Source organism: Oryzias melastigma, linkage group LG23 (assembly GCF_002922805.2).
Source record: "Oryzias melastigma strain HK-1 linkage group LG23, ASM292280v2, whole genome shotgun sequence".
NCBI classification, from domain to species: Eukaryota; Metazoa; Chordata; class Actinopteri; order Beloniformes; family Adrianichthyidae; genus Oryzias; species Oryzias melastigma.
In genome coordinates, this window is record NC_050534.1 from 15,920,090 (window position 1) to 15,947,936 (window position 27,847).

The 27,847-nt window shown below is 36.6% G+C and overlaps 1 protein-coding gene across 2 annotated transcripts; it reads left to right on the forward strand.

Moving 5' to 3' along the window:
- Nucleotides 1–173: 173 nt before the first annotated feature.
- Nucleotides 174–27,489, forward strand: gnptab (N-acetylglucosamine-1-phosphate transferase subunits alpha and beta). Of its 2 annotated transcripts, XR_002920607.2 has the most exons (22): nt 174–560; nt 931–1,016; nt 1,170–1,289; nt 2,148–2,198; nt 4,441–4,643; nt 5,932–5,996; nt 6,074–6,208; nt 14,054–14,215; nt 14,302–14,481; nt 14,561–14,731; nt 14,815–14,938; nt 15,014–15,223; nt 15,442–16,418; nt 16,495–16,694; nt 18,475–18,694; nt 18,774–18,887; nt 20,088–20,173; nt 20,246–20,344; nt 20,418–20,585; nt 23,514–23,604; nt 26,366–26,599; nt 27,316–27,489. XR_002920607.2 is itself a non-coding variant. In XM_024284873.2 (21 exons), the coding sequence occupies exons 1-21, from the start codon at nt 399–401 to the stop codon at nt 26,429–26,431; spliced, it is 3,690 nt and encodes a 1,229-aa protein (XP_024140641.1). In that variant the 5' UTR covers nt 174–398; the 3' UTR covers nt 26,432–27,489. The 2 variants fall into 2 exon arrangements, 1 of the variants encoding a protein (XP_024140641.1); XM_024284873.2 differs by having other exon boundaries at nt 26,366–27,489.
- The last annotated feature ends 358 nt before the right edge of the window (nt 27,490–27,847 follow it).

The window sequence follows — 27,847 nt, forward strand, 5'->3', positions numbered from 1 at the left end:
TTATTTATGTATTTATGAATTTATTTATTTATTTATTTATTTATTTATTTATATATTTATGTATTTATTTATTTATTTATTTATTGAATTAAATTAAATGTAATGGTATTTACTTTTATTTAATTGTATTTTATTTTATGATTATTTTTCAATTACATTTTAATGTATTTTTCTTTTATTTTAACTACATTACTTGTCGGGCATTCCCACCCCAGTCCGCTAGGGGCGATAATGAGCTCACAGCTCGATGAATCCCCGTCGCCGATCAAGCGTGAGATGTGGTTGTCATGTGTCATCCAGCCTGGCTGGCGGTCAGCTGACAAATCCGCTTCGCTTGTGATGTGAAGTTCTCGTGTTTGGCGCGTCTACCTGCGTTTCCTCGTACTTACGTCGAATGAATGCCACGCTATGCTTCACCGAGGAGGGTCATGGCCGTCGTGAACTCGGTTCTGAAGCTGTTGCAGAGGCAGACGTACACCTGTCTGTCTCACCGGTACGGGCTCTACCTCTGCTTCGGGGGTCTGGTGCTGATGATCGTTTCCGCCTTCCAGTTCGGAGAGGTGAGGCTCGTTTTGTTGATTCAAATGTGTTGACATACCGTCAGTTAGTGTTGGTTTAAAGCCAACTGTAAGAAGAAATCCACCAAACTCCTTTGAGAAAACCTACATTTTAAGGTCATTTGCAGGTTAAAATCGTTTAAATGCATTTAAAACATTAGTTTGAGCATTTTAAAAACATTTATTATGTCTGATTTTATATTCGGCAGTATAAATTGCACTGTTATCTATTTATTTAAAACTGTTTTTATTGTGTAAAAATAACTGTTTAGAAGTAAACTAACCTACGATTATTAAAACCGAATATTTCCTCTTTACATATGTGATTCTAAATGAGTTATATGAAGAAGGAATGAATGGGATCTGCTTCTAGGTGGTGGTGGAGTGGAGCCGGGATCAGTACCATGTGCTGTTCGACTCCTACAGAGACAATGTGGGTGGGAAATCATTCCAAAGCAGGTAAACTTTAACCCTAAAATAAGTTAATATTTGCTCTACTAATGGTAATCCATTATTTAGAAAAATCCACTACAAAAAATGGATCAAATTAAGTGTAAAATATGTGATAATTTCTGCAAAAGTGACAGATAAATTGTAATTGGATCTCTACAGGCTTTGTCTGCCTATGCCTATTGATGTAGTGTACACATGGGTCAACGGCACCGATTCTGGTCTGCTGAAGGAGCTGAAGGAGGTCAAAGAACAGCTGGCAGAGGAGCAAAGAGCGCTGAGGTAGGTTCTCCTTATCCTCATCCTTCGTCTCTGCAGCAGAAAAGCTCCAAATTCAAACTAAAGAAGCTCCATTTATGAGCTGTGGGTATCTGTATCGCAGTTGTCCCGTTGTGGCTGGGACTGGTGATTAAGCGATAAGTTATTGGCTGTCACACAAAATCCAGTTTTACACTGGAGGAGGCAAAAAAAGAAAAAAAGAAGCAGGAAAACATCCTTGCCTCTATGGAGCTACACATGTGCCAAAATGATATTTTCATATGTTTTGTTATAAGATATGTTTGAAAAGAGTTTGAAAAAAAATCCCATAGATAATCTTCTAGGGTAACCATTGTATAGATATAGGTATATATATATAAATAAAAAATGTGTTAGTCTGGTTCCTAAAAATGGATTTTCAAACAGAGAAGCTCCAATAATTGTTCTGCTTCTCCTGAAGGGTGTTTCAGTTTGACCACTAGGTGGCGATCACAGTATAAAATTACAGCTTATGCCAAAAGAAGAAAAAGAAAATATGACTAAAAACGGTTTCTTAAAAATATTTCCCTTGAAGAATTTGGAAAATTTATGTTTGTGAGTTTATAGCATTAGCCGTCCTATGGGAAATTCCATTATACGTTAGCATCAAGCTAGCTGACTTTAGCTTTATGTGATTTAAATCGATTAATTAATTTCCGCAACCTAAAGGGAAGTTGTTCAAACATGTTTGACTATCGTTTATTTTTAATTTACTGAATGAACAAACGATGAATGAATTTTTACTATAAATTTGTCTTTAATTTATGAAACAGACTCATTTATTGATGGTTTACTTTGATTTGATTGGACGTTATAGAGATCTAACATTGTTTTCACCAACAGGGAACGTTTGGGGAAAAACACGAATAACACAACAGAAGTGCCAAAAGATAGGTAAGTGCAAAACACAACCCACAATTTTTCTATTTGATTTGAAGGAAGAACGAGATCACAAATACAACTGTCTGAAATGAACTAGCTCCCTTAGAGATGGGGTGAGAAGCTCGGTCAGCCGTAGAGCCGCTTCTCCACCATATCAAGAGGACTCAGTTGAGGTCGATCGGGCGTCTGGTCCGGATCCCTCCCTGGGGAGGTGTTGCAGGCATGTCCCACTGGGCAGAAGACCCAGAATGCACTGGAGAGACTACGACCAAATATAAACTCTTCCCCTACGGTTTCTCCCTACCCCTCCAATTGTAGGGGCATTTTAAGTGGTAGGGGGGTCCAAAATAATATTTTGGGGGCTAACCCTCGTGGCAGAGGGTGATACGTGACACTCTAGAGAAACGTTTAAATGTAATGAAATCAAATTAATCTCTTTAAATATCATCTTTCATGTAAAATGTATTTACGAGCGCTAGCAGCTCCGCGCTAACGTAGCTGACGGGCGACTATTGATGATGTCATCGTAGAGTAGCAAACTCCAAATTTGAAAACACAATTTTTCCATAACTTTCCGTTTGAAGGGTTAAACGTAGGGTAAAAATTCGGATTCGGTTGTCCTGGCAACGCCTTAGGGTCCCCCAGAGGAGCTGGAGGAAGCGACCCGGGACAGGGAAGTCCACCCCAACCGGTCCATTCTACTTTTCAATTAAGCTAGGGGTCCATTTTACAATGCAAATGCAGTTTTTTTCAGTGGAAACGAGGCTTAAATTACTCTTATTTTCTATTTATCTGTCGCACCTTAAAAGCTGACTTCCACTTGTACAGTGAAGGTCTAACCTTTTACTCTGAAAGAGTCATTCGGGTTGATTTCTCACCGACTACGACCCAGCAGGAGCCAAAAAGTCTTCCTTCACCCTTTAAAAAAATAAGACAGTGTTTGTATTTCTACCATTGTTACTATTATGATAAACATAAATTAACTGTTGTTCATTTTGCATGAAAAAAAAACAAAAATTGAAAAAAAAAAATTAACTTTTGACTCAAGTTCCTTTCAAAATAAAAGGCACCCTGTCACATCTGATCGCCTTAATGTAGAAATAGAAAGTGTAATGTGAGCAGGGATTCATAAAAATAGTTAATTTCTCTGTTGTTGGTGCATCTCTGCCAGAAATATGAATCTAACAAATCAAAATGCCATGTCATATTTTTCAAAAAAACTTAAAATTCCTTAATTTAAAAAAAAGAAAATCTGCTTAATAAGAAGAAACAATTGAAGCAAAAAAGCTATGATGGTTTTTGATTCAAATGAATTCAACCTCATGGACTTTTTTGAGTAAAAGTGAAGCAAAATAATTAAGTTGAAGTAGCTTAAATTCATTAATTTGCTTAACTTAAAAATGCAAAAATAATTTGTGTTTGTAGGATTAAGAAAATAAACTCAAAAAGTCTGTGGAAAAAAAACTTAATACTGACCAGAGTTGGGATAACTTAACTTAATAAGATCCACGGAAATTGTTGCCTCAATTGTTTGTGCATTTTTATGTAGTGTTGTGCGCCTTAATACTGGTTCTGGTTATTAACGTCTGTTGATTTTTTTTTTTTTTTTTTTTTTTTTAGGACAGGACGCACAAAAATGTGTGAAAATTTGTGGTTCGACTTGTGATACGCTCTGTTTATAAATGAGTTAGTTTGACTTTTTTTACCCTTTACTATTACTTTATAGCTGCTTTTTAACATTTAGAAGCTTTTTAATTTTTCTTGAATAAAAGAGCCACAATGGAGGTGTAAAGGGTTAAAATCTATATCACATTTTAAGTGTTTGTACACAAAATCTCGTGTACGAATGAAGTTTAAAGCAGCTGCAGATTAAAATAAACTTTAGCTTAAAAAAGAGACCCCTTCTGTAAAAGTGTTATAATTTAAAGCGTTTTCTGTCTGAGAGTCTAAAGGAAGTGTTTGTTCTTTATCTTTTTAGAGTTGACTTTCTAGCACCTCTTTAAGTCTCAAAGCAGCAACCCTGTGAACCACAAGGACGTTTAGTAATAAAACATTTAAAGAAAATATAACGAAGATTCTTGAAAGCTTCTTTTCTAAACGTCTGATCTGACAGGTATTTCCTGTGCGTTTAAACCAGCATCTATTGCGGCTTCCTCTTAATTTAACCACCGATAAGACGTTTGCTGAACGTGTGAAAACGAATCGTAGGTCTCAGTTGAGACGTGTTGTGTCGAGCATCACCGTCTGTCTGCAGCGTGAAGCCCGAGTGCCTGCTGTCCCACTGCGTCACGGCGCCCATGCTGGCGCTGGATCCCGCCCTGCCGGCCAACGTCACGCTCAAAGAGCTGCCGGCGCTCTCTGCTTCCCTCTCCGCCGCCAAAGAGCTGCTGGTCATGAGCAAACCCTTCCACCCCCCCACCGCCGTCTCTGTGGTCGTCTTCCACTCGCAGGCTGACGGTAAGAGACAAACTGAGACGCTTAATAATTCGGCACGCGTTTCATCTCGTTGAGTCACGTGGTTTGGAAGCTATTGATAAAAAATGCTCGACTTTATATGCTTTAAATGCGAGCCTTTGACATGTTAATATTAAAAAATTATAAAAAGAAACTGCCAGCTTTTTTATATATCAATGTAAGATGTATATTTGTGCATCACATATTTTAAATTTTTGCTTCAATAATTGCATTTTTATTGCAATATTTGATCTTCCCTTTTTTTCTTTAATTTAATATTTCTTCTAGTTTGAATTGATCTTTATTAACAAGATTCAATGTGACTTAATTAAATCTGCTTAATTCATATTTGTGATAGAAATCTGATTTTCTGTTTTTGTGTATTTTATGTGAATTCTAAAACATGCATCAGGTAGTATTATGTCCCCTATGGGTAAACTTGGTTATTTACAATGAAAACGTTGATTTTTTTTACCTTAAATGAAAAATATTTAGGACACCTGCTGCAACATTTATCCCTGTTAGAGCTAAATTGTCCTTTTTTTCCCAAAAATTACTTTCTGTAGATGTGGATCTATGGAGCACTGATAATGTACAAATATCTAAAGTTATACAAATATTGCTATACCTCTAAAGGAAGTGTGTAACACACGTGTACGGCACCTTTATGATTATTTTTACTTTAACCCTTTAACATTTAGAAAACATGTTTTTAAAAATATTGATTGTGTGTTTTACTCCCTGAGGTTCAGAACCCCTAAAGGGACATCGGAGAAAAAAAAATGGAAGGAAAAAAAAGTTATTTTTCCTAAAAATTGAAGTGAAAAAAAAAAAATCTAGTTACAGACTGATGTGCAACAGATAGTAACTGGTGCGTACCAGTCAGTATTTTTTTTTTTTTTTACTTCAATTTTTAAAAAAACATTTTTTTGTTACTATCTGGTGCACACCAGTTACTAATCAACATTTTTTATTCTAAAAATTTAAGTTAAAAAAAACTGGATAACTGTTTATGTATTTTTTTCAGCATTTTTTTTTTTTTTTTTTTACTTTCATTTTTATTTTTTAATTCGATGTCTCTTTAGGGGCTCTGTACAATGGCAATAAGCAGTAGAAAAAAAATACATTTTTTTATTTGTTTGTTTTTTGGGTGTTAAAGGGTTAAAGTTGTACAAAAAGTTGGACGTTTGACTTTCAAAATAAAACCCAGTGATAGTCTCTCTCATAAAATGTTTCATAAAAGAAAACCCTTTAAGTCCTAATTCTGTTTATTCTTCGTGTGTTTCTACAGCTGATAAAGCCTACACCGACGTCTTAAAAGAAGTCCAGAAGTTCTCCGTGTCCAGATGTTACCTGGTGAGTGTGGATATAAAGTGATCCGGATCATTTCGACTGTAAAACAGCTGCAGCATAAAGTTTATCGTTCCATCCAGACGACAGATAAAGAGGCTCCCGGTCTGATCCGCATGCAGTCTTTGGCTTATCTGAGCGGCTTCCCGCCATCTTTCAAGGAGAAGGAGCAGCTGCGGGTCAAACTGCCCTCAGTGGTGACCAGCAAGATCAAAGAGGTGACGCAGACACTTCTGAAACTTTATTTATTGAGCCTAAAAAAAAAGAATATAACGGAAAAGTGTTTTTATTTTCCATAATTCCATTTCTTGTTTTTGTGAGTTTTGTGAGCTGGAACCTCAATTTATGTCAAAATAAACAAATAAATACTTTGATTTTATTTGAAAGGAATTATAGAAATGAAAACACTTCTTTGGAAAGGCTCAAATTTGTCCTTTTACTGTGAAAAAAAGCTGAAAATATCTACAAAGGATGCTCGAACAGGAAGAGTTTGAACTTTTAAACAGCAGGTGGCAGAGTTGCATTGATAGTCGTTTAATGTCCACCCTGGCTTTTATTTCCCTTTTATTTTAATTCATTATGTATATTTGAAATATAAAAACATTTTTCCTAAATGAGTTTTATCTCGGTTGCAAAGGAAAGGTTGCTCTTATTAATAATTTTGCCACTAATGTCATGTTTTGTCATTCCGGGGAAGCTTTTATATCATTATTCCTTTAAAGATTGAACTAAAACACGTTAAAATAATCTAGTAGTCTAAGACGATCTTATTTCTCCTTTAAAACGGAACATTCTGGACTTTTTGTTTGTTTTCAACAGAGGATAAAGAGTCTCTGTTTGTCTCACTGGCTGGTATCTTGTGGATCTAATAATTTTCTCTAATCATAGCTTTGCTTTTATATAGAGAGGAAGGAATGCCTCTAATGAACATGGATTACACTCAAATATTCCTGGTAAACAATGGCAGACTGGAGAGGAGGGGAGGGGGGTCGTCCTGCTCATGACTGCTGTCTTGTCTTCTAATGAACTGATGGATTTTTTATAACTGTGGCTGGAGCTTTTTCACAATAGATTCTTTTTTAATCTAACAACTATTATTAGTTTATCTGTTTTTGATTTATACAAAGGAAAATCAAGTATTTGATTTTTTATTCTGGTCTTAAGTTTTAGTTTGGAGACATTTATTTATTCATAACTGGAAAATAATAAATATTACATCCACCCTATTTTATTATATTATTTCTAGAGGTAATTTTAACAACAGCAAAAATAATAAAATGCTGTACTTACTTATTTTAATTAAATTTAACATAATTTATTGTTTTTTTTATTGCCAGCACAAACTAGAAAAAAATCCTGTTTCATAGAAACTACAACTGTAATATATATTTTTTTATGTAAGTACGGAACTCCTAAAGGGACATAGAAGTAAAAAAAAATAGAACTGGTTACATGTGCGTGCCAGAAACTAACAGGTGCACACAAGAAACTAACAGGTGCGTACAAGAAACTAACAGGTGCACACAAGAAACTAACAGGTGCGTACAAGAAACTAACAGGTGCGTACAAGAAACTAACAGGTGCGTACAAGAAACTAACAGGTGCGCATAAGAAACTAACAGGTGCCCACTAGAAATGAAGAGGTGCGCACTAGAAGCTAACAGGTGCGCACTAGAAACTAACAGGTGCGCATAAGAAACTAACAGGTGCCCACTAGAAATGAAGAGGTGCGCACTAGAAGCTAACAGGTGCCCACAAGAAACTAACAGGTGTGCCCTTGAAACTAACAGGAGCCCATTAGACATTAACAGGTGCGCACTAGACACTAACAGGTGCGCACATAAGCTAACAGGTGCGGACTAGAAACTAACAGGTGCGCACTAGAAACTAACTGGTGCGCACATAAGCTAACAGGTGCGGACTAGAAACTAACTGGTGCACACTAGAAAATAACTGGTGTCCACCAGATACTATCCACTGGACATTTGAAACTAACTGGTGCACACCAGAAGCTAGAAGTAAAAAATATTAGTACTGAATTCTGGTGTGCACCAGAACTATCTTTTTTTGTAGTAATATTTAGACCTGAATTTGCTGTTTGTAGATGCTGAAATACTGTTTGTATTAAAAGCTAAAATTAAACTTAATCAGACTAAACAATAATATTATGAGTGTCTGTGATGATAACAGCATTTAACCCACATTTCATCAAACCAGTTGTTCCTAACCGGTCTCCGTGTTTGCTCCGGCTGGGTCATGTGATGATGACCAGCGGCATTCGGGCTGTAACTCTAGTCGGCGGCGTGGGGGTTAACATTAGACCAACTGTTTTGAGTGGCGTGGCGCCAGCCAGCCCCCCAAAAGGTCACCAGGATTTTAGTGCCCCCCTCTGAACCATCTTGCTTATTTTACGCCATCAAGCTGGAAGGAGCTGAACATGACACGGCGTGCAGCGTCCAGGACGGAAAAGATCTGAAGGGTTTCTGGGTACACGCGCCTCGGCACAATGAACAGTTTGGGTTTCAAGGTGTTTCCTGGTGTCGCTCGGGCGCTTCTGTGAAAGGGGGATGATGTGCATACTCTGCAGGGGCCGTCTCTGCAGCGGGAGGTGGCCGGTATTTATAGCCGGTCTTAGATTGAGTGATATGGTGATGAAAGCTGGAGTACAACTCAGATCAACTGCCCCCCGCTGTCGCCCATCGAGTCCCGCCCCCACGTTTGTCTCCGTCTGTGTTGATGTGTTTGTATTAGAGTGTAATTAAATGCTTGAAAGAAGGCTGGGTGTGTCCACAAGGTGTCCTCCATGAACTGAGATTTCCATGTGTCTACATTTAAAAATAGAACAGAAAAAAGCAAAAGCAGAACTTTTAGGGTGGAAAAATGTAAAATATGCACCCTAAGTTTTATATGTATATATATATATATATATATATGATATTACGATGTATTTTCCATATTATCATGGTCTGTTTTAATGGAAGAAGATTTAGGCCTCTATAAAGAAATGTAAAAATAGCCAATTTCAAGATTTTTATTCTGAGATTGTCAAATAAATGTCTGTTTAATTCACAGCTTTATTTAAATTACAAAAGTGTTGATGATCTCATTTCAGTGGAGCCACAGTGAAAATAAAATCATAATTAAGCAAAAAAAAAAAAAAAAAAACCCACAAAACAGATATTTAACAGTCAAATTAAGGGATGAAGTATTAAAAAAAACTTAAATCTAATACTAAATCTCGTGTACCGTCCTTGTTGAGAATATTTTATAACTGTGGGATCTATATCCCACATATATTTTTCTACAGTCTATGGTGGAATCCTAATTCATCCAAAAAGTCACTCCCAACTGAGTTTTTTTGGCTACTTTCTTTGTTTTTTCTTTTGAATTTTCTCACAAGTTACAGAGATTTTCCTGGTTAGCATAAAATAAATAGACGTGTCCGATTTCCTTCACCAGTCACTATATAGTAGGTTCGCCATTTTCTAGTGCTGTCCGAATCTACAATTCCAAAATAGTGCCCTAGAAATTTCCCAGAAGTCTTTGCGAAAAACTTGCGTGCATCTATACTCCCTACATTAGCAAATATAGACCATAATGCATTGCGGTGGAACAAATTTTGCGGAACAAAACATGTTTGAATGTAATTTTTTATCAAACCATTCATATTTGAGAATTCAACACAATTTCAAAATCGAGTTCACTAGAAATTTCCCAGAAGTCTTTGCGAAAAACTTGCGTGCATCTATACACCCTACATTAGCGAATATAGACCATAACATAAAGAATTTATGTGAAAAACAAAATGTATTTAAATGTATTTTTGTTAATTAATCATCCAGAAGGGGGTGGGACTGCAAATTAACCCCGCCCCCTTCCCCCTCCCTACTGCCGAGAGGTCAAAGCAGGGAGATTTTTCAAGCTATGATTTTTCATCTACTCCCAATTCACAATAATTTGAATAAAATATTCAGAAATTGTAAGAGTCATTTTCTCTCTATATATTGGAAAAATCCAATAAGAATACGTTAAAACCCTTGAAAATCAGATTGGGTCATTGTTATCGGTATCTCTTCAGTGCTTTAAGCCATTTTTTAAATGTATTTTCCAAATAACTCGAGGTGCTTTAAAGTGCAGATCCTCCTCTGGGGAATTCTCAGTTAGCTTCAGAAGCATTTTGGTGACAGGTGTGTTGTAGTAAAACAGCGGGGCTAATTGTAGCGCCGTTGGCACACGCTTGAAACAATTACATAATTCCTTAACACTTTATTTTAAAACCCACAACAATGGGAGGATAAGAGGGCGCAGAAGTTATCTATAAACTGACTCGGCGGGGAGGATTAGAGGAATTAATTTCTTTTAGTTTGGTTATAATACATTTTGTGACACCTAAACACAAAAAATGTAATATACTGTAGATTTTTATAAGTGTTAACACGATAATTCCAGCAGATTTTGAAGGAGAAAAGCGGCGTTCGCCGCTTTTCTCCTTCAAAATCTACTGGAATTGTTGTGTTAACAATTAAAAATTACAGTTTTAAACCTTAAATTCTGCCGCTAGATGCTCAGTTGGTCCTGTGTGAGTGTGAGTCAGACCACGTCTCTACTTTGTGAGGTCTTTTGTTAGAGCATTATCAGGACTATAAAGGGAACTGAAATAAAAAAGCAACGTGATCTGAGGCTCGTCTCACCGCTGGGTTCATAAATCCCAGATAATCCCCCTAGACTAAAAACAGGAGGAGAAGAAAAGTGGCAGAACACGTGTTTGGACGAGGATTCTTTCAAAGTAAAAGCACTATTTCTGTATTATAATATATCAAAATGATTTGTTGTATAAAATCTTGTTTATACGCAGAATTTTAAGTGTTTACCACATTTTTTTGCATTAAAAACCCCAAAGTTTCAGTCCACTTTTGGATGTAAACGCAGTGACCTCATCCACGTGGGGGTTAAATATGGAGTGTTTTGATATGCAGATAGTTTGGACGTTCAAAAATCAAACACTCGCGCTCCGAAGATGCCTCACGTTTCTGAGCTGAGATCAGACGCCTCTTCCCCCGCGGGACCCCTGAATGTGAATATGAGGTCAGATCATTTTCCGATCTCTCCTTTGTCATTCTGTTCCAGTTAACGCTACAACTTTCTTAGAATATATTTATCTTTTCTAAAAAAAAAAAAAAAAAAAAAAAACAATAAAAAAAAATCTATTTGAGTTTAACGTTTTTGGCTAATTTAGTTTACTGAAGAATTTGATGCTATTTAGGAGTTAAGCTAGTATTTAAGCAATATTCTTGTTTTTTTGGGGGCTAATTTGGCATCTACTGAGGTTTTTTATGCTAATTTGGTGTTTAACTAATATTTTCTCAGCATGCTAACGTTTTTGGCTAATTTAGTTTACTGAAAAATTTGATGCTATTTTGGAGTTAAGCTAGTATTTAACCAATGTTCTTGTTTTTTTGGGCTAATTTGGAGTTTAACTAATATTTTCTCAGCATGCTAACGTTTTTGGCTAATTTGTTATCTGTTGGGGTCTTTCTAGGCTAATTTAGAGTTTAGCTTCTATTTTAGCAACAAGCTAAGTTTTTGACGAATTTAGTTTACTTGGGAATTTTAAGCTAATTTAGAGTTTAATTAGTATTTAAACAATGTGCTAGCCTTTTTGGCTAATTGGGCACATACTCAAGTGTCTTTATGCTAATTTAGAGTTTAACTAATACTTTACTAATATGCTAACGTTTTTGGCTAATTTAGTTTACTGAAGAATTTTATGCTATTTAGGAGTTAAGCTAGTATTTAAGCAATGTGCTAGCCTTTTTGGCTAATTTGGCATACACTAAAGTTTCTTTATGCTAATTTAGAGTTTAACTAATACTTTAGTAGTATGCTAACGTTTTTGGCTAATTTGTTATCTGTTGAGGTCTTTCTAGGCTAATTTAGAGTTTAGCTTTTATTTTAGCAACAAACTAAGTTTTTGACTAATTTAGTTTACTTGGGAATTTTAGGCTAATTTAGAGTTTAGCTAGTATTTAAGCTATGTGCTAGCCTTTTTGGCTAATTTGTTAACTACTAAGGTCTTTCTAGGCTAATTTAGAGTTTAGCTTTTATTTTAGCAACAGGCTAATGTTTTTGTCTAATTTAGTTCACTTGGGAATTTTAAGGTAATTTAGAATTTAACTAGTATTTGAGCAACAAGCTAGCTTTTTTTGGCTAATTTGGTAACTACTAAGGTTTTTTGGGCTAATTTGGAATTTAGCCCATATTTAAGCAACACAGTTAATGTTTTTGCAATATTGGCTTGTGTTGGGGATCTTTAAGCTATTTTACTACAAATTTTTCAGAAGTTTAGCTCTAGTGCTCTTTCATAGTTCTTTCACGAAATTCCCAGTCTTTTAGCAAATTTATAATTTTGGAAATAGCTTTTTGCATTTTCAGTAAAAAAAAAAAATCACCATTAAGGATTTTAGATAAATATTTATTGTTGCTCCTAAAATGATGGTTAACATGATAGTTGATTAAAAAAAAAGTTGTTTAAAGACCCACTCTGATAATTTTTTTATATATTTTAAAAGCGTTCCCAGTACTCTTTTAATTATGATTTTGCCACTTTAATCATAAATATATACATTATAGGACATATTTTCTGTAGAAGTTCATTAGAAATCCACCCCTAAGTTGTTGGTGGGACTGTTGGTCTGGATCAACCCTGCCCCTCTTCCCATCATCCATAGCTAAGAGCTCTCCCACTAGCTTACAGCCCTCCACAACTCTATTGGTCTGCAAGTGAATACATCAAATACGCTCTTTATCAAACTGAATTTTTCGTCTCTACCTGATTTATAATGATTTGAAATAAGAAATACTCAGAAATATACATTTCAGTTTAATTCTCTAAATATATGTCCTCCATAATCAGAAAAAAATGCCACAAAAACAAGTTAAAAACACCAAAAACATTCTTTTATATTAGAGTATGTCTTTACTGTATTCCAAGTTTCTGTTCAATTGGTTTTTCTATTAGTTATTAACCATTGAGAAGCTCAGAAATACAGTATATAATTGGCAATTTTGTTTTCTTTTTCCAATAAAAAGCTACTGACATTTATTTAAGTCTAAAGGCTTTGAAAAAACATTTTTTTAAAACATTTTTTATGTAAAACACAGATGACATACAGTATATAGCAAAGAACACTAAACTGTACATCAATAGTTCAAATTAAACTCCAGGGAGGAGAATATACTCTTCAAAATAAAATCCTATTAAATTAAAGCTGAGCCAGGTGACGTGTTTTAATTGCTTTTTTGTTTTTACAATTAAGGAAAAAAATGTAAAATCTAAATTGGGCCAATAAATAAAAAAATTAGGAGCTTTATTGTTAAATTTACCTTTTATTTAATACTTGGTTAACAAAATTAGGAGATTTATTAAATAAAATTAAAAACGAACGCTTATTATCATTATTAATGAAACCAAATAAGATATTAAAGTAAACGTTAAACATTTTTGCACATTTGTGTAGAAATAATCTACTATATGTTTGAAGATTTTCATATTAAACTGATACAGTTCACATACTTTTAAAATGTTTTAGTGAAATTATAATGAGATTGTTGATACCATACAGTGTTTCATGGATTCTCAAATGGAGAAGCTCCAACAATTGTTCTGCTTCTCCTGGAGGGCGTTTCAGTTTGGCCACTAGGTGGCGATCGTGCTATAGAAGTGCACCTTATTCCAGAAGAAGAAGAAAGAATGAACAAAAAAATGATCCTTCGGACCACAAATTGTTTATTTAAAAATATTTCCTTTAAGAAGTTTGGAAAATTAAAGCCTGTGAGTTTATAAAGATGTTCATTTAGTCAGCAATGTATGTTTATGTCGACTGAACGTTAGCATTAGCCGTCCTATGGGAAATCTCATTCTATGTTAGCATCAAGCTAGCATCAAGCTAGCAGCAGTGTCCCCAAAAGTGATTCAGCTTCTGAAAATTGGATGGACCAATTTTCTCTGCTTTTAATTCTGACTTTTATCTTCATGAAATAAATTCCAGTTTTCTTCCCTTCAGTTTGAGTTGTACTCGGAGGCCAGCATCGCTCTGCTCCATCTGAAAAGCCCTCAGGATTTCACCGATCTGACCCAGCAGGCTAAGAAGAACCTGACTCTAGATGGGAAGGAGCTAACCGTTAGCTCTGCCTACTTGTTTTGGGACCTCACTGCCATTTCTCAGGTGCACTTATGCATTTATAAGACAAATATTACATTTAAATGTAGTGAAATGGTCTATACTGAACTAAATGTTTTTGTGTATTACAGTCTAAACAAGATGAAGACGTTTCCGCGAGCCGATTTGAGGACAACGAGGAGCTCCGCTACTCGCTGCGCTCGGTGGAGAGACACGCCCCCTGGGTGCGACACATCTTCATCGTCACTAACGGCCAAATACCGTCCTGGCTCAACCTGGACAACCCTAGAGTGACAGTTGTCACGCATCAGGTTAGAATTCGGAGTCACAAAGTATTCTCTTGATTTTACATCAGCAGTTGTCCAAAAATTGGATCTTTTTGATCTTCAGGACATCTTCTTGAACACCAGCCACCTCCCCACTTTCAGCTCTCCTGCCATAGAGACGCACATCCACCGGATCCCAGGACTCTCGCGGAAGTTTATCTACCTGAACGACGACGTCATGTTTGGGGAGGACGTCTGGCCGGATGATTTCTACAGCCACTCCAAAGGACAGAAGGTGTGTGGATGACGGAGGAAGGATAGTCTTGGACTCGGACTAGTCTAGTCGTTTTTTAAATGTTTCATTCCTTAAATTTGTAGGTGTACCTGACCTGGCCCGTTCCCAACTGTGCAGAGGGCTGCCCAGGATCCTGGATCAAAGATGGGTATTGTGACAAAGCGTGCAACAACTCCGCTTGTGACTGGGATGGAGGGGATTGTTTGGGTAAGGAGGTGGACAGTATTTATGAGGCGGGTTTTTGCGTGATGGGTCACCCTTCACTCCTCGTCTTTCTAACAGGAGCGGGCGCCAACGGCCGCTTCCCTGCAGGCGTTGTCGGACAAGGCGGAGCTGGAGGACAAGTGTGGCAGTTTGCCGCTGGGTTGGGGGGCATCGGAGGGACGCTGTACTGTAATCAGGGCTGTGCGAACTCATGGCTGGCAGACAAGTTCTGCGATCAGGCCTGCAATGTGCTCTCCTGTGGGTTCGACGTGGGCGATTGTGGCCAAGGTAGGTGAAGAGGTTTGCTTTTCCTGGACTGAATGGTTTAGTCACAACTACTCTTATGAGTGGATACAGGAGGGCAAAAAGTGACCTGTATGACATGTGTCAAAGTCAAGGCCCAGGGGCCGGGTGATTGGAGGGCTGGACATAGTTAATTCAAAGACACACATGTGACTCAGGCTTTAGGTTTGTCACGTTTCTGAAATCTTTTTGTTTCTCTACAGAGCACTTTGGCGAGCTGCACCGCGTCATCCTGCGCAGGAATCAGACTCTGTACGTTCTCCCTCTGGGAGAGACCAAACCGTATTTCAGCTTCGACAAGGTCGCCCGCCGAATCTCCGAGGCCCACGTCGGCGACAATCCAGTGGTGCGCCACACGTCCGTCGCCAACAAGTGGAAGACCATCCACCTGCTGCTCCACCCCGGCCACAACGCCACCCAGATCCAGTACAACATCACCTTCCAGAGAGACGACGAGACCGAGTTCCTGATGAGCTTCAGTGTGGCCGTCGACACCCGAGAGGTCACGCCGGCCAACTCGTCCCTCGCCGCCAGCAAAGAGGCCGGAAAAGAAGCCACGCCGCCCTCCACTCCTGAGCCCGTCTTCCCGTTCTCGGATATTCCCAAGGAAAAGCAAGGACCAAAGATAAAGAGGAGGCAGCCCGATGAACCTGAAGCTCTCATCGAGGTCCCGTCTGTAAACGTGTCCCTTTTACCCGCCGTCGTACGCGGCGAGCTTCAGAAGCTGGAGGAGAAGCTTCTGTTCGGTGACATCACTGTGAAAGGCTATAACTTCACCAAGGCTGAACTGCTAAAACCCTTTACGTTTTTGGCTGAAAAGAAGGAGCGCGTTACCTCTCAGGCAGTTCAGGGAAAACCCAGTAACGATTTTAAAGCTGGAAATGTTCCCAAACACGCAAAGAAGGAAAAATCCAGGAAAGTTGTAGGTAAACCGAGCACTCCTCTCATTCCTGTCAGCATCGATGACAATTTGAACGTAACTCCAAAACCTGTGAAAGCTGCAGTCGAGAAACCCAAAACTTCCAAACTTTTAAGCAGCATCTCTCAAAAGAAAAAAGTGGACGCTGGGAATAATGCGGCCAGCGCTCCTCCGGTCGGACGAAGGCTCCAGCACTTCGTCTCCTCAGACCGAGGCTTCCTGCCGTGGGAGAGAAGGAAATATTTCCAGGCCTTACTCGAGGCGAGTAGACGTCAGAGCTTTAACGTTTTAGTCAGGGATTCTTCTGACTCAACGTGATGTTGCGATGACTCCACAGGAGGAAGAGCGTCTCCAGAGCGAGCTGTCGTATCGGAGCGATCCTGCAGCGACGGGGCGAAGGCTGCAAGACACCTTCGCTGATTCGCTCCGTCACGTCAACAAGCTGCTCAACGGCCAGTTTGGATTTGCATCCCGAAAGGTTCCAGCGCACATGCCTCACATGATCGACCGTCTCATCATGCAGGAGCTGCAGGACACGTAAGGAAACAATCGTTTAAGCCTAGCCAAAATATTTAGATCGTCTTTTGATCTATTTTAAAAGCCTTCCTAATGTTTTTTTAATTATAAGTTATGCCGATTTTAGTTAAAATTAAAAAAAAAGTAATTTTCTAGGTCATAGTTTCTGCAGAGCGACATTTAGCGTCATTAGAAATTCATTAGGAGTGTCTATGCGATACACATGATATGATACATACTTTGGATTTGATATATATCACGATACAATACATATCATGTTATGATACATATTGCAATATGTACCGCGATACAATACTTAATGTGATACGCAACTTGCGATACAATACATATCACTAAGAGTGTGTATTGGCGATGCGATACATTCCACGATACTGTGGTTTGATACATATCGCGATACAATACATATCATGTAATGATACATATCACGATACGTATCGCAATACTATACATATCTCTTATGATACATTTTGCGATATGTACCGCGATACAATACTTAATGCGATACGCGACTCGCGATACAATACATATTGTGTAATGATACATATCATGATACGTATCGCAATACAGTAAATATCTGTTATGATACATTTTCCGATATGTACCGCGATACAATACATATCATGTAATGATACATATGACGATACGTATCGCAGTACAATACATATCGTGTAATGATACATATCACGATACGTATTGAATACATATCTGTTATGATACATTTCAGGATATGCATCATATATGTATCATATCATTTTATGATACTTATTGCAATACGTACCGGGATACAATACTTAGTGTGATACGCGACTCAGGATACAAGACATATCGCGGTATATCTCAAGACTGTAGCAGAACCATTTTTCTCTATTTTATTTTATTTTTTTTAAAGAGAATGACTTAGAAAAAAATTCTACCTGAATAGTAATACACCCTTCATAATAATACTATGGTAAAATTAATTTTATTTGATGGTCACAACGTTAAGGACTTCAACTGTATCTCATGTACAAGTTACTTGTACTCACAAATTCATGGTACTTTTCTTTTGGTAAATTAAGAAATATTTGTTCTTACAGGGAACAGTCAATGTTGTCTGATTTCCACAGTAAATTATTTTTAAGTTTAAGAAAAAAAACAGAATGAACCAATAAGGTTCTAGAAGTATGATTGAGGAAATAGATTTCTGTTTATTTCCAAAATGTAGCTTTTAAACTGTTCAAGAGCCTGAACGGTGCTTGAACTGGTGCTCCAAAAATAAAGGGAAACCTAGAAACATTTTTAAGTGATGACAGGATGAAGGAGGGTGCTTAAATGTGTCTAAGACACTTTATTTACATGACAGTCTGCACTGCAGCTCCGCTTGTTCTGCCATCTAGTGGTCGGGGTTTAGGTGCAAAGCAAGACGGTGAAGGGCGCTCATAAATACATCATTAAATATCGCCTCGTCAGCATTTAAAATCAATACAAGTATCACCAAATGAAATATTGCGATATATGGCTAAATCGACTTCCCCCTGCACCCCTAAAATTGATTGATCTGGTTTATTTCAAGCATAGATTGTGGACAATACAGGATAAAACACACAGATTTTTTAACCTTTTTACAGAAATAAGGAAATGCGTTGATTAGAAAATAAAAAAACAAACATACTTATGTCACATTTGATTAATTAAATACAGTAATTATTAGCTAAAGTCAAGTAGAGTTTGATTGCTTGAAAAGGAGTGGGAAGAAGCAAACTTTTATATTTATAGAGTTCTCCACGCTTCCTTCTTTCAGCTTCCCGGAGGAGTTCGACAAGACGTCGGCCCACCGTGTCCGCCACTCCGAGGACATGCAGTTTGCTTTTTCTTACTTTTACTTCCTCATGAGCGCACAGCAGGAGCTCAACATTACAGACGTGTTTGACGAGATCGACACCGACCACTCAGGCGTCCTGTCGGACCGCGAGATTCGCACTCTTGCCACGAGGATACACGACCTTCCTCTGAGCCTCCAGGTCGGCTTCAACTTGAATTTTTTTTTTTTTTCAAGAAAAACATGTTTTTAAATCTTTTTTTGTTGCTGTTTTTGTTTAGGATTTGACCGGTTTGGAACAGATGCTGATAAACTGCTCTAAGACACTCCCAACAAACTTGACTCAGCTGCACCTGGTCAGCCCCACTCAGGAAGCCTATTATGATCCAAGCATGGTAGGAAATAACACACAATTTTAACAATAAAACAGAAAAGTTGCATTACCTGCTAGTGTAAATGCTTTTTGTTGAAAGTAGTCACTCAAGATGCTGAAGCTTTTTACTGAAAATGGTGACACAATGTACTTTAATTTCTGAAGGGTTTTGCTGAAAATTCAAAAAGCTATTTGTAAAATGTTAAATTTTCTTAAAAACTGGAAATTTTGTTAAAGCACTATGAAAGAGCGCTGAAGTTGACCTAAATTTCTGAAACATTTGTAGTAAAATTGCTTAAAAATCCCTAATACATGCCAATTTTGCAAAAATATTTTGTGTGCTGCTTAAAATATGTGTGAAATTCCAAATTACCTGAAAAAAAACCTTAGTAGATGCCAAAGTAGACTAAAAAAGATAGCTCTTTGCTTACATACTAGCTAAACTCCAAAATAGCCTTAAATTCTTCAGTAAACAAAACGTTAGCATGTTGCTAAAATATTAGCTAAACTCCAAAATAACCTTAAATTCCTCAGTGAACTAAATTAGTCAAAAATGTTAGCCTGTTGCTAAAATAAAAGCTAAACTCTAAATTAGCCTAAATAAACCTTAGTAGTTATCATATTAGCCAAAAACGTTAGCATGTTGCTAAAATATTAGCTAAACTCCAAAAATTCCTAAAATTCCCCAAAAGTCTAAAATTCCTTAGCAAGCTAAATTATTCAAAAACTTTAGCCTGTTGCTAAATAGAAGCTAAACTCTAAATTAGCCTAAATGAACCTCAGCAGTTAACAAATCAACCAAAAACGTTAGCATGTTGTTAGAATATTAGCTAAACTCTAAATTAAGCATTAGATTCCTCAGAAACTAAATTACTCAAAAACGTTAGCCTGTTGCTAAACTCTAAATTATCCTAAAAACCCCAGTTGATAACAAATTAGCCAAAAACGTTAGCATGTTGTTAGAATATTAGCTAAACTCTAAATTAGCATAAGATTCCTCAGTAAACTAAACATTTCGAAAACAATAAAGTTTATGAATACAAAAAAAAAAGAAAAAAAAACAGTAATGTTTCGAACATGCTGAACGTTTTGATATCAAGATTGTTGAAAGTTTTTACGTGCTGAAAAACGTACAGAAAGTAGTAGGAGAATCACTATAGTGTGAATGCTTACTAAACCATTTTAGCAGCCAAACTGATGGATTTCTTCTTTACACTTGCAGCCTCCTGTCACTAAAGGCCTCGTTCTCCACTGCAAACCCATCACCGAACGGATACACAAAGCCTTCAAAGACCAGAATAAATACAAGTCAGACCTAAAACCTCTTGATATTTTTAAAAATAATAATCATGGACATAGTGGTGACTGTTGTTTCCTTAGGTTTGAAATAATGGGAGAGGAGGAGATTGCTTTCAAAATGGTACGAACCAACGTGTCCCACGTGGTCGGGCAGTTAGACGACATCCGGAAGAATCCCAGGTGATGAGAAACTTTAGTTTGAATCTCAGTTCAAACACCACTAACTTCTTCTTCTTTTTTTTCCCATCAACAGGAAGTTCATATGTCTGAACGATAACATCGACCACAGCCACAAAGACGCAGCCACAGTGAAAGCAGTGCTGAGAGATTTCTACGAGTCCATGTTCCCGCTGCCGTCCCAGTTTGAGCTGCCCAGAGAATACCGCAACCGGTTCCTGCACATGGAGGAGCTTCAGGAGTGGTACGCACTCCAGTTGTTCAATTCCTACTGAAGTTTGTTTGTGTTTACATCTCTATAATTCAGATTTTTGTAGAGAAGTTTCTAGATATTTGGTGAGGCGTTTTATGATTTTAAATAAATAAAAATGTTTTCTACAGACACCTTTTCTCTTATAAACTATCCAAAACATATTTAATTTTTTTTCGTTTAATTTGACAATTTACACTATTTTGTCTGCAGGTAGAAGATATTCTTGATATATTTGTGTAAATACAGTACTTAGTAAGTATTCACACTATAGGGATTCTCCGGCTCTCTTCTGTACTTTTTACGGCACGTAAAAACTCAATCACACTTTAATAAAATTTGGAATTTACCTAATATTTAAGCTACTGAGATTTTTTTAGGCTAATTTAGAGTTTAGCTTCTGTTTAAGTAACATGCTAACAATTTTGGCTAATTTAGTTTACTGAGGAATTTGATGCTATTTAGGAGTTAAGCTAGTATTTAAGCAATGTTCTTCTTTTTGGGGGGCTAGTTTGGCATCTACTGAGGTTTTTTATGCTAATTTGGAGTTTAACCAATATTTTAGCAATATGCTAACGTTTTTGGTTCATTTGTTATCTGCTTAGGTCTTTATAGGCTAATTTAGAGTTTAGTTTCTGTTTTAGAAACAAGCTAAGTTTTTGACTAATTTAGTTTACTTGGAATTTTAGGCTGTTTTGGAGTTTAGCTAGTATTTAAGCAACGTGCTAGCTTTTTTGGCTAATTTGGCATCTACTGAAGTTTCTTTATGCTAATTGGGAATTTAACTAATATTTTAACTGATGCCAACGTTTTGTGGCTATTTTGTTAACTACTAAGGTTTATTTAGGGTAATTTGGAGTTTAGCTTTTATTTTAGCAACAGGCTAATGTTTTTGACTAATTTAGTTGACTGAGGGATTTTAAGCTAATTTAGAGTTTAGCTAGTATTTAAGTAACAAGCTAGCTTTTTGGCTATTTTGTTAATTACTAAGGTTTATTTTGGCTAATTTAGAGTTTAGCTAGTATTTAAGTAACAAGCTAGGTTTTTGGCTAATTTGTTAACTACTAAGGTTCATTTTGGCTAATTTGGATTTTAGCTTTTATTTTAGCAACAGGCTAATGTTTTTGTCTAATTTAGTTCACTGAGGGATTTTAAGATAATTTAGAGTTTAGCTAGTATTTTAGTAAAAAGCTAGGTTTTTGGCTAATTTGGTAACTACTGAGGTTTTTTGGGCTAATTTCGAGTTTAGCTCATATTTAAACAACATAGTAACTACATTTTTGCAAAATTGGCATATATTAGGGATTTTTAAGCTATTTTACTACAATTTTTTCAGAAATTTAGGTCCAGCGCTCTTTCATAGTTCGTTAACGAAATTCCCAGTCTTTTAGCAAATTTAATATTTTGGAAATAACTTTTTGCATTTTCAGTAAAAAAAAAAAAAACTTCAGCAATTAAAGTGTAAACCACATCACCATTTTCAGATAAAAGCTCCACCATCTTCAGTGACTACTGAAGATAAAAAAAAACATATAACAAATAAAATCAAAATGATCAAAATTAAAGAAGTTTAAATGTATTTGCTCATATCCACATCTAATATATGATTCTTAATAGTTAAGTAACCTCCCATAAAGAATACATGTTTATGTAAATTCTTCAGTTTTTTTAATTAAACTGCCTCTGAAGTATAAATAAAAATAACAATATTGTTCTGACTGTTTTCAGTTGCACTTTACTTTTTGAAATGCAAACTTGTTCATAATAGATCCTCGGCACTGAGAAGGTTATGGTTTAAGTCAAACAGTCAGTAAATTAATGTTTTCAGATATATTTCTAAAGTTTAAAGTGATACTTGCTCCTATGAGATCCTGTGTTGAAAAGATTAAGTACAACGTGATTGTACAGTCAAAAAAAGTTGGGCATTTCTAAAAAAGAAGCAAAAAAGACATTTAAACTTTGTGCTATTTTAGACGCTTAAATATTGATATTGGCAAATATTGGCCATCGGCCATTTTTGCAGGTGAAATATCGGTTATCGGTATCGGCCGGAAAAAAATATCGGCTCATCCCTAAAATGTTTCAAATGAAATTCCTTTTCCAGCTTTTAATTTAGTTTTTACTTTGTTCAAATTAACCTCACAATAAAAAAGTGTAAAATCTGCATAAATAAAAAAAACGAATATTAATCGTAGCTAACAGGAATGTGTCATCGTGTAAAGATTTAGCCAAAACTTGAAAATCTCAATAGTTCCATTTGATTGTGATTGTGTTATTATTCATATATATATATATATATATATATATATATCTAAAAAGGTAGCATGTCTTTTTGTCAAAATTTTTCCATTTATTGAATGTGTGCAGAAATTGAATTTTTTGACCCATAGTATCAAATTTGACCTCTATTTTATTGATTGATTTTATTTTTGTCACTATTTATTGCTGCAACCCACAATGAACAAAAAAATGGTCAAACTCCCTTTAAAATGCATTAAAAAGTTGCTCCAGGATTAAGATTAGTTAGCCTAATTTCCAGGTTACCCTGTCATCCCAAAGCGCATTTTGGGCCCTTTGTGACCCCTCTGACCCCTCACCCTTTGAGGAATTTATGAAGCAGGATTTTCATCATTTAAGCTAATCATTCAGAAGCAGAGGCTTTAAATTTAGACCGGGATACCGCTATGACAGCTCAGACTTTTCTGTCCGTCTTTGCTTTCCATTTCCTCCTACATCTGAATTTGTGGTGACAGGCTCAAGGTGATGTCACTTTGTCACCCTCCTGCCCCTGCTGCCCCCCCGCATTGGTGTGTTTAACTGAGACGTGTCGCCATCGACGACCTCCTTCCCCGCAGGAAGCACAGGTCTCCGTGTTTAACGACGTGTCGCAGGTCTAAATAACTGGGATGTTTTGTTCTGCAGGCGCGTGTATCGCGACAAGCTCAAGTTCTGGACCCACTGCGTCCTGGTGACACTGGTGGTCTTCACCGTGATGTCCTTTTTCGCCGAGCAGGTCAGTTTCCCATCGCACATCCTCCTTTCCATGATTCACTCCTGAGCTATGATCGTTGTTCGAGGTCTGTCCGTCTCATGTGTCAAACCGAAGACCTTCAGTATTTGTTTATGAAATGCAAAACCAGAACGTCTTTGTTGACTTTTTATTTTGTTTGTTCCAAGTTTAGACGGAACTGCAGAAATATTGAGATTTTAGACATTAAAAGGACTTCCCTGATACTTTCTCTCTTTTGATACCCAGTAAAACAAAAGCGAACACTTGTTAAGGGAATACCATCCGACCCAGGCTTGACATTGAGCAGTAGGCAGCCTCTTTATTCTAATCCAAAGGGCTCCAGTTTCTCCTTAGCCGTTTTAAAGAAAGGTTAACAATTGAAGCGACCTCAGAAAAATCTCTGCTGGGACGAGTGCTGTCAGCGAGCAGTGCACCGCCACACTCAGACATTTTATTTCTTCTTGGCATCTGAGGAGTCCTGGGGTGCTTGTAGATTAAGGGGATCAGAAGTGAAGAAAAAAGGTTTTCGTCTGCTGCTGCTAAAAATAAACTTTCTTACTTCTTGATTGCAAGTAAAGCAGTATATATTTATTTTAGCAAGATCCTATTTTTTATGAATGGGAATAAAAAAGAACAAGCTACAATCCCGCCCACAACCCACTAATAAACTACTTCCTGTCATAGCCATAGTGTTACGGGTAAAAAGTGACCCTTTACCATGTTGAGTTGTAGTAAAAATACCTGAACCTGTTATTCTCCAACTTAGAAATGTATGACTTTCCCTAATGGGATTCAATCTATCGAAAAGTGATACTTAGTTTTTTGTTAATGTTAACATGAGGGCTGTACACATTTAGGGTACACAGATTGCCTTTGGGTCATTTTTGACCCGTGCATTATGAAAGCATTTGAACCCAGAAAAATAGAAAAATTCAAAGACCTTTTTAATTCAAAGTTTCACACAAAGATTCAAGATTAAATGAAGTTCCTTTATTTTGGGGTAGTGTGGGTCATTTTTGACCCATAGGACAAAGGGAGTTAACAGAATGTTTAGACGACAAGCAATTGAAATAAACAAACCATTCTATAACTTTTTTTGGTTTTGTTTTGTTTGTTTTCCTATCAGACCATTGGCTGGACACCTCTATAAAGATTGCTTATGGGTCATTTTGACCCGTGAATTATAGAATTGTTTGAACACCAGAAAAGTTCAAAGGCCACAGACGAACTATGTGATTCGCAGTTACATGCACAGATTTAAAAATTTAATAAAATTTCTCTATTTTGGGGGTTTGGTAGAGTGGGGTCATTTTTGACCCGTAAGACAAGGGAAGTAAACAAATTGTTAAGAGTTAAAGTAACTTGAAATAAACTAATAAACTCTATAACTTTATCATGAAACATTTTTTTTTACTGTTATGTTTTACCAGACTGGACTGTACACCACAAGGGTGCAAAGATTGCTTAGGGGTCATTTTTGACCCATGAATTGTAAAATCATTTGAAAACTAGAAATTTTCAAAGGCCACACACAAGGTTCCTTTAATTCACAGCTACACACACATATTTAAAATTCAATGATGTAACTTGATTTCGGTGTTTGGTAGGGTGGGTCATTTTTGACCCGCAGGACAAGGGAAGTAAACAACATTATGTCCACACAAGGGTTAAAGGAGTTTAAAAATAAAATAAAACATTCTGTAACTTAATCATGAAACAAAAGTTTTTTTTTATTGTTTTTTTTTTTGGTTTTTTCTCCTTATCAAACTGAGCTGTACACCTCAAGGGTACAAAGATTGCTTATGGGTCATTTTTGACCCTTGAATTAAAAAAATATTTGAACACCAGGAACGTTCAAAGGTTACACACAAACTCATTCTAACTCAAAGTTTGACACACAAATTAAAAATTAAATGAAGCTGCTCTATTTTTGTAGGGTGGGTCATTTTTGACCCATAGGATATGGGAAGTTAATAGAATGTTAAGACCACAAAAGGGTTAAAGCATTTAAAAATAAGCAAATTATTCTATAACTTTATCATGAATCATTTTTTTTGGTTTTGTTTTCTTATCAGACCGTGGGCTGTACACCTCTAGGGTACAAAGATTGTTTATGGGTCATTTTTGACCCGTGAATTATAAAAGATTTGAACACCATAAAAGTTCAAATTCCACACACAAACTCTGTAATTCACTGTAACACACACAGATTCAAAATTTAATGAAGTTGCTTTTTTTGGGACTTTGGTGGAGTGGGTCATTTTTGACCCATAGGACAAGGGAAGTAAATGTTAAGTCCACACAAGGGTTTGAGAAGTTAGAAATAAACTAACAAATTCTATAACTTTATTATGAAACATTTTTTTTCTTACCAGTATTTAGAGTGTACAGCACTATGGTAAATAAATTGCTTATGGGTCATTTTTGACCCGTGAATTGTAAAATCATTTGACGAGCATAAAAGTTCAAAGGCCACACACAAACTCATAGTTTGACACACACATATTTATATTCATTCAATGTTGTCGCTTTTTTTTGGCAACTTTGGCGAAGTGGGTCATTTTTGACCCATAGGAAAGTAAACAATGTTAGGACTTCACAAGGGTTAAAGCTGTTTATTTTTACCGTAAAATAAACTAACAAATTCCTATCATGAAGAATTTTTTTGTTGTTTCTCACTAGGAAAATATGACACATTGCGAAATGCTCTTTTTTTTTTGTCTTGACTCTGCACTTTTAAGTCGTTTCTTCTTCTTTTTTGCAGCTCATCTTGCTAAAGAGAAAGCTGTTCCCAAGACGCAGAGTGACTGGCAACCCTGAGCGGGTGTGAAAGAGGAAGACCGTCTCCTCTCTTATGAGAATCACCCTTTCCCTCCTTTTCGGAGGAAGCAGAAGCCCAGAGTCCTGCGTTCAGGGTTGAATCAGAGCAAATGGAGATTGAGTCGATGATAACCAGTGCTGGTGACTGAAGGAGTCGACAGCCAGACAGTAAAAACATGTAAATCTTTTATTTCTTAACAGGGACCAGTAGAAAACACTTCTTCCATCATCTTTTCTTGTCCTGCCTTTAGAATTCAACTTTCAAATGAACTGTTAAAGCTTAAACTGTTGCAGGAGTTTTTTTTTTTTTTTTTAATACAAAACTCCTCAAAATGCGACAATTCTTTTAGTGGTGCCATCCAATGAGTTTGCTGTTTTTGTCATTACATATTTTTGGAGTAAAAAAAAAAAATTTCAGCTTTTGGAGATTTTGAATATTTTTGAAAATTTCTAGGTAATCGCAGCACCATTTTTATGTTTTATGGTTCATTTTTAGGACATTCATGGGTATCATTTGCCTTTTTGGAAAACATGAAGACTTTAAGTGCCTTTATTCATTATTGTTTTTAGTGCTTTTTTTCTTAAACACGTCTGTGGGTTTACAATAAGAATGAATGGGCGTCGGAATAATTAGATTATTATTAAAATGGTACAGATGCGATTGGTTGTTTGAGCTACATGTATTAGCCGCCTGCATGTGTGTCCCCGTGGGACGCGACAGGCTCGCTGCTGTCTGAAATTCAGACCTCCTCAGCATGTCCTGTAACTTATTTTGATTGTATCGTTGTGACAGAACCTCATCTGAATGCAGGAATGTAAAACTGTCCTCATGAATTGCTTGCCACGTGTTTGAAAACTCCTCCGAATGTCTGTTTTACTGCCTGTTTATGACAGCGACAGAGACGTGAACGACTACTAGAAGCTGTCAACAGCTGGAAACTTCGGTTCAGGTGAAGGATCCGTCACTGATGTCAAGGCGAGATCCTGAGCGGCAAATCTGGAAGTGGGGCTTCCTTGTGTTGCATCAGTGTTTCATTGAAATGGAATAAATGTTATTTGGGTTATTCAGCCGGGTGTTTGATTTTTGTCTTTATGATCACCCTAAAGCAGGAGTGTCAAACTCAATCGCACAAGGGGCCAAAATCCAAAACACACAAACATTTATTGAACACACTAAAACTACATTTTTAAACTTTTTAACATAATTATGAGCTAGATATAAAGCACTTCCTGTGAAAAGTGTTAGCTGAATTTGGCCACTGAAGATGGTGAAATTGATAGCTAAAAACGCTGAAGCTGATAGCCAGCTAAAATATTGGCTAAATGCCACATTAGCCTAAAAGCCTAAAAAAATGTAGATTAGCCAAAACAGCTAGCATGTAGCCGAAAAAATAGCTAAACTTCAAAATGGCCTAAAAAACTGAAA

Bases quoted from the DNA above. Each gene is read 5' to 3' on its own strand.
- gnptab (XM_024284873.2), top strand. From the start codon at position 399: ATGCCACGCTATGCTTCACCGAGGAGGGTCATGGCCGTCGTGAACTCG. The intron at 1,290-2,147 runs GTAGGTTCTCCT...TTTCACCAACAG, and splicing joins GAGGAGCAAAGAGCGCTGAG to GGAACGTTTGGGGAAAAACA. The intron at 18,695-18,773 runs GTCGGCTTCAAC...GTTTTTGTTTAG, and splicing joins ACCTTCCTCTGAGCCTCCAG to GATTTGACCGGTTTGGAACA.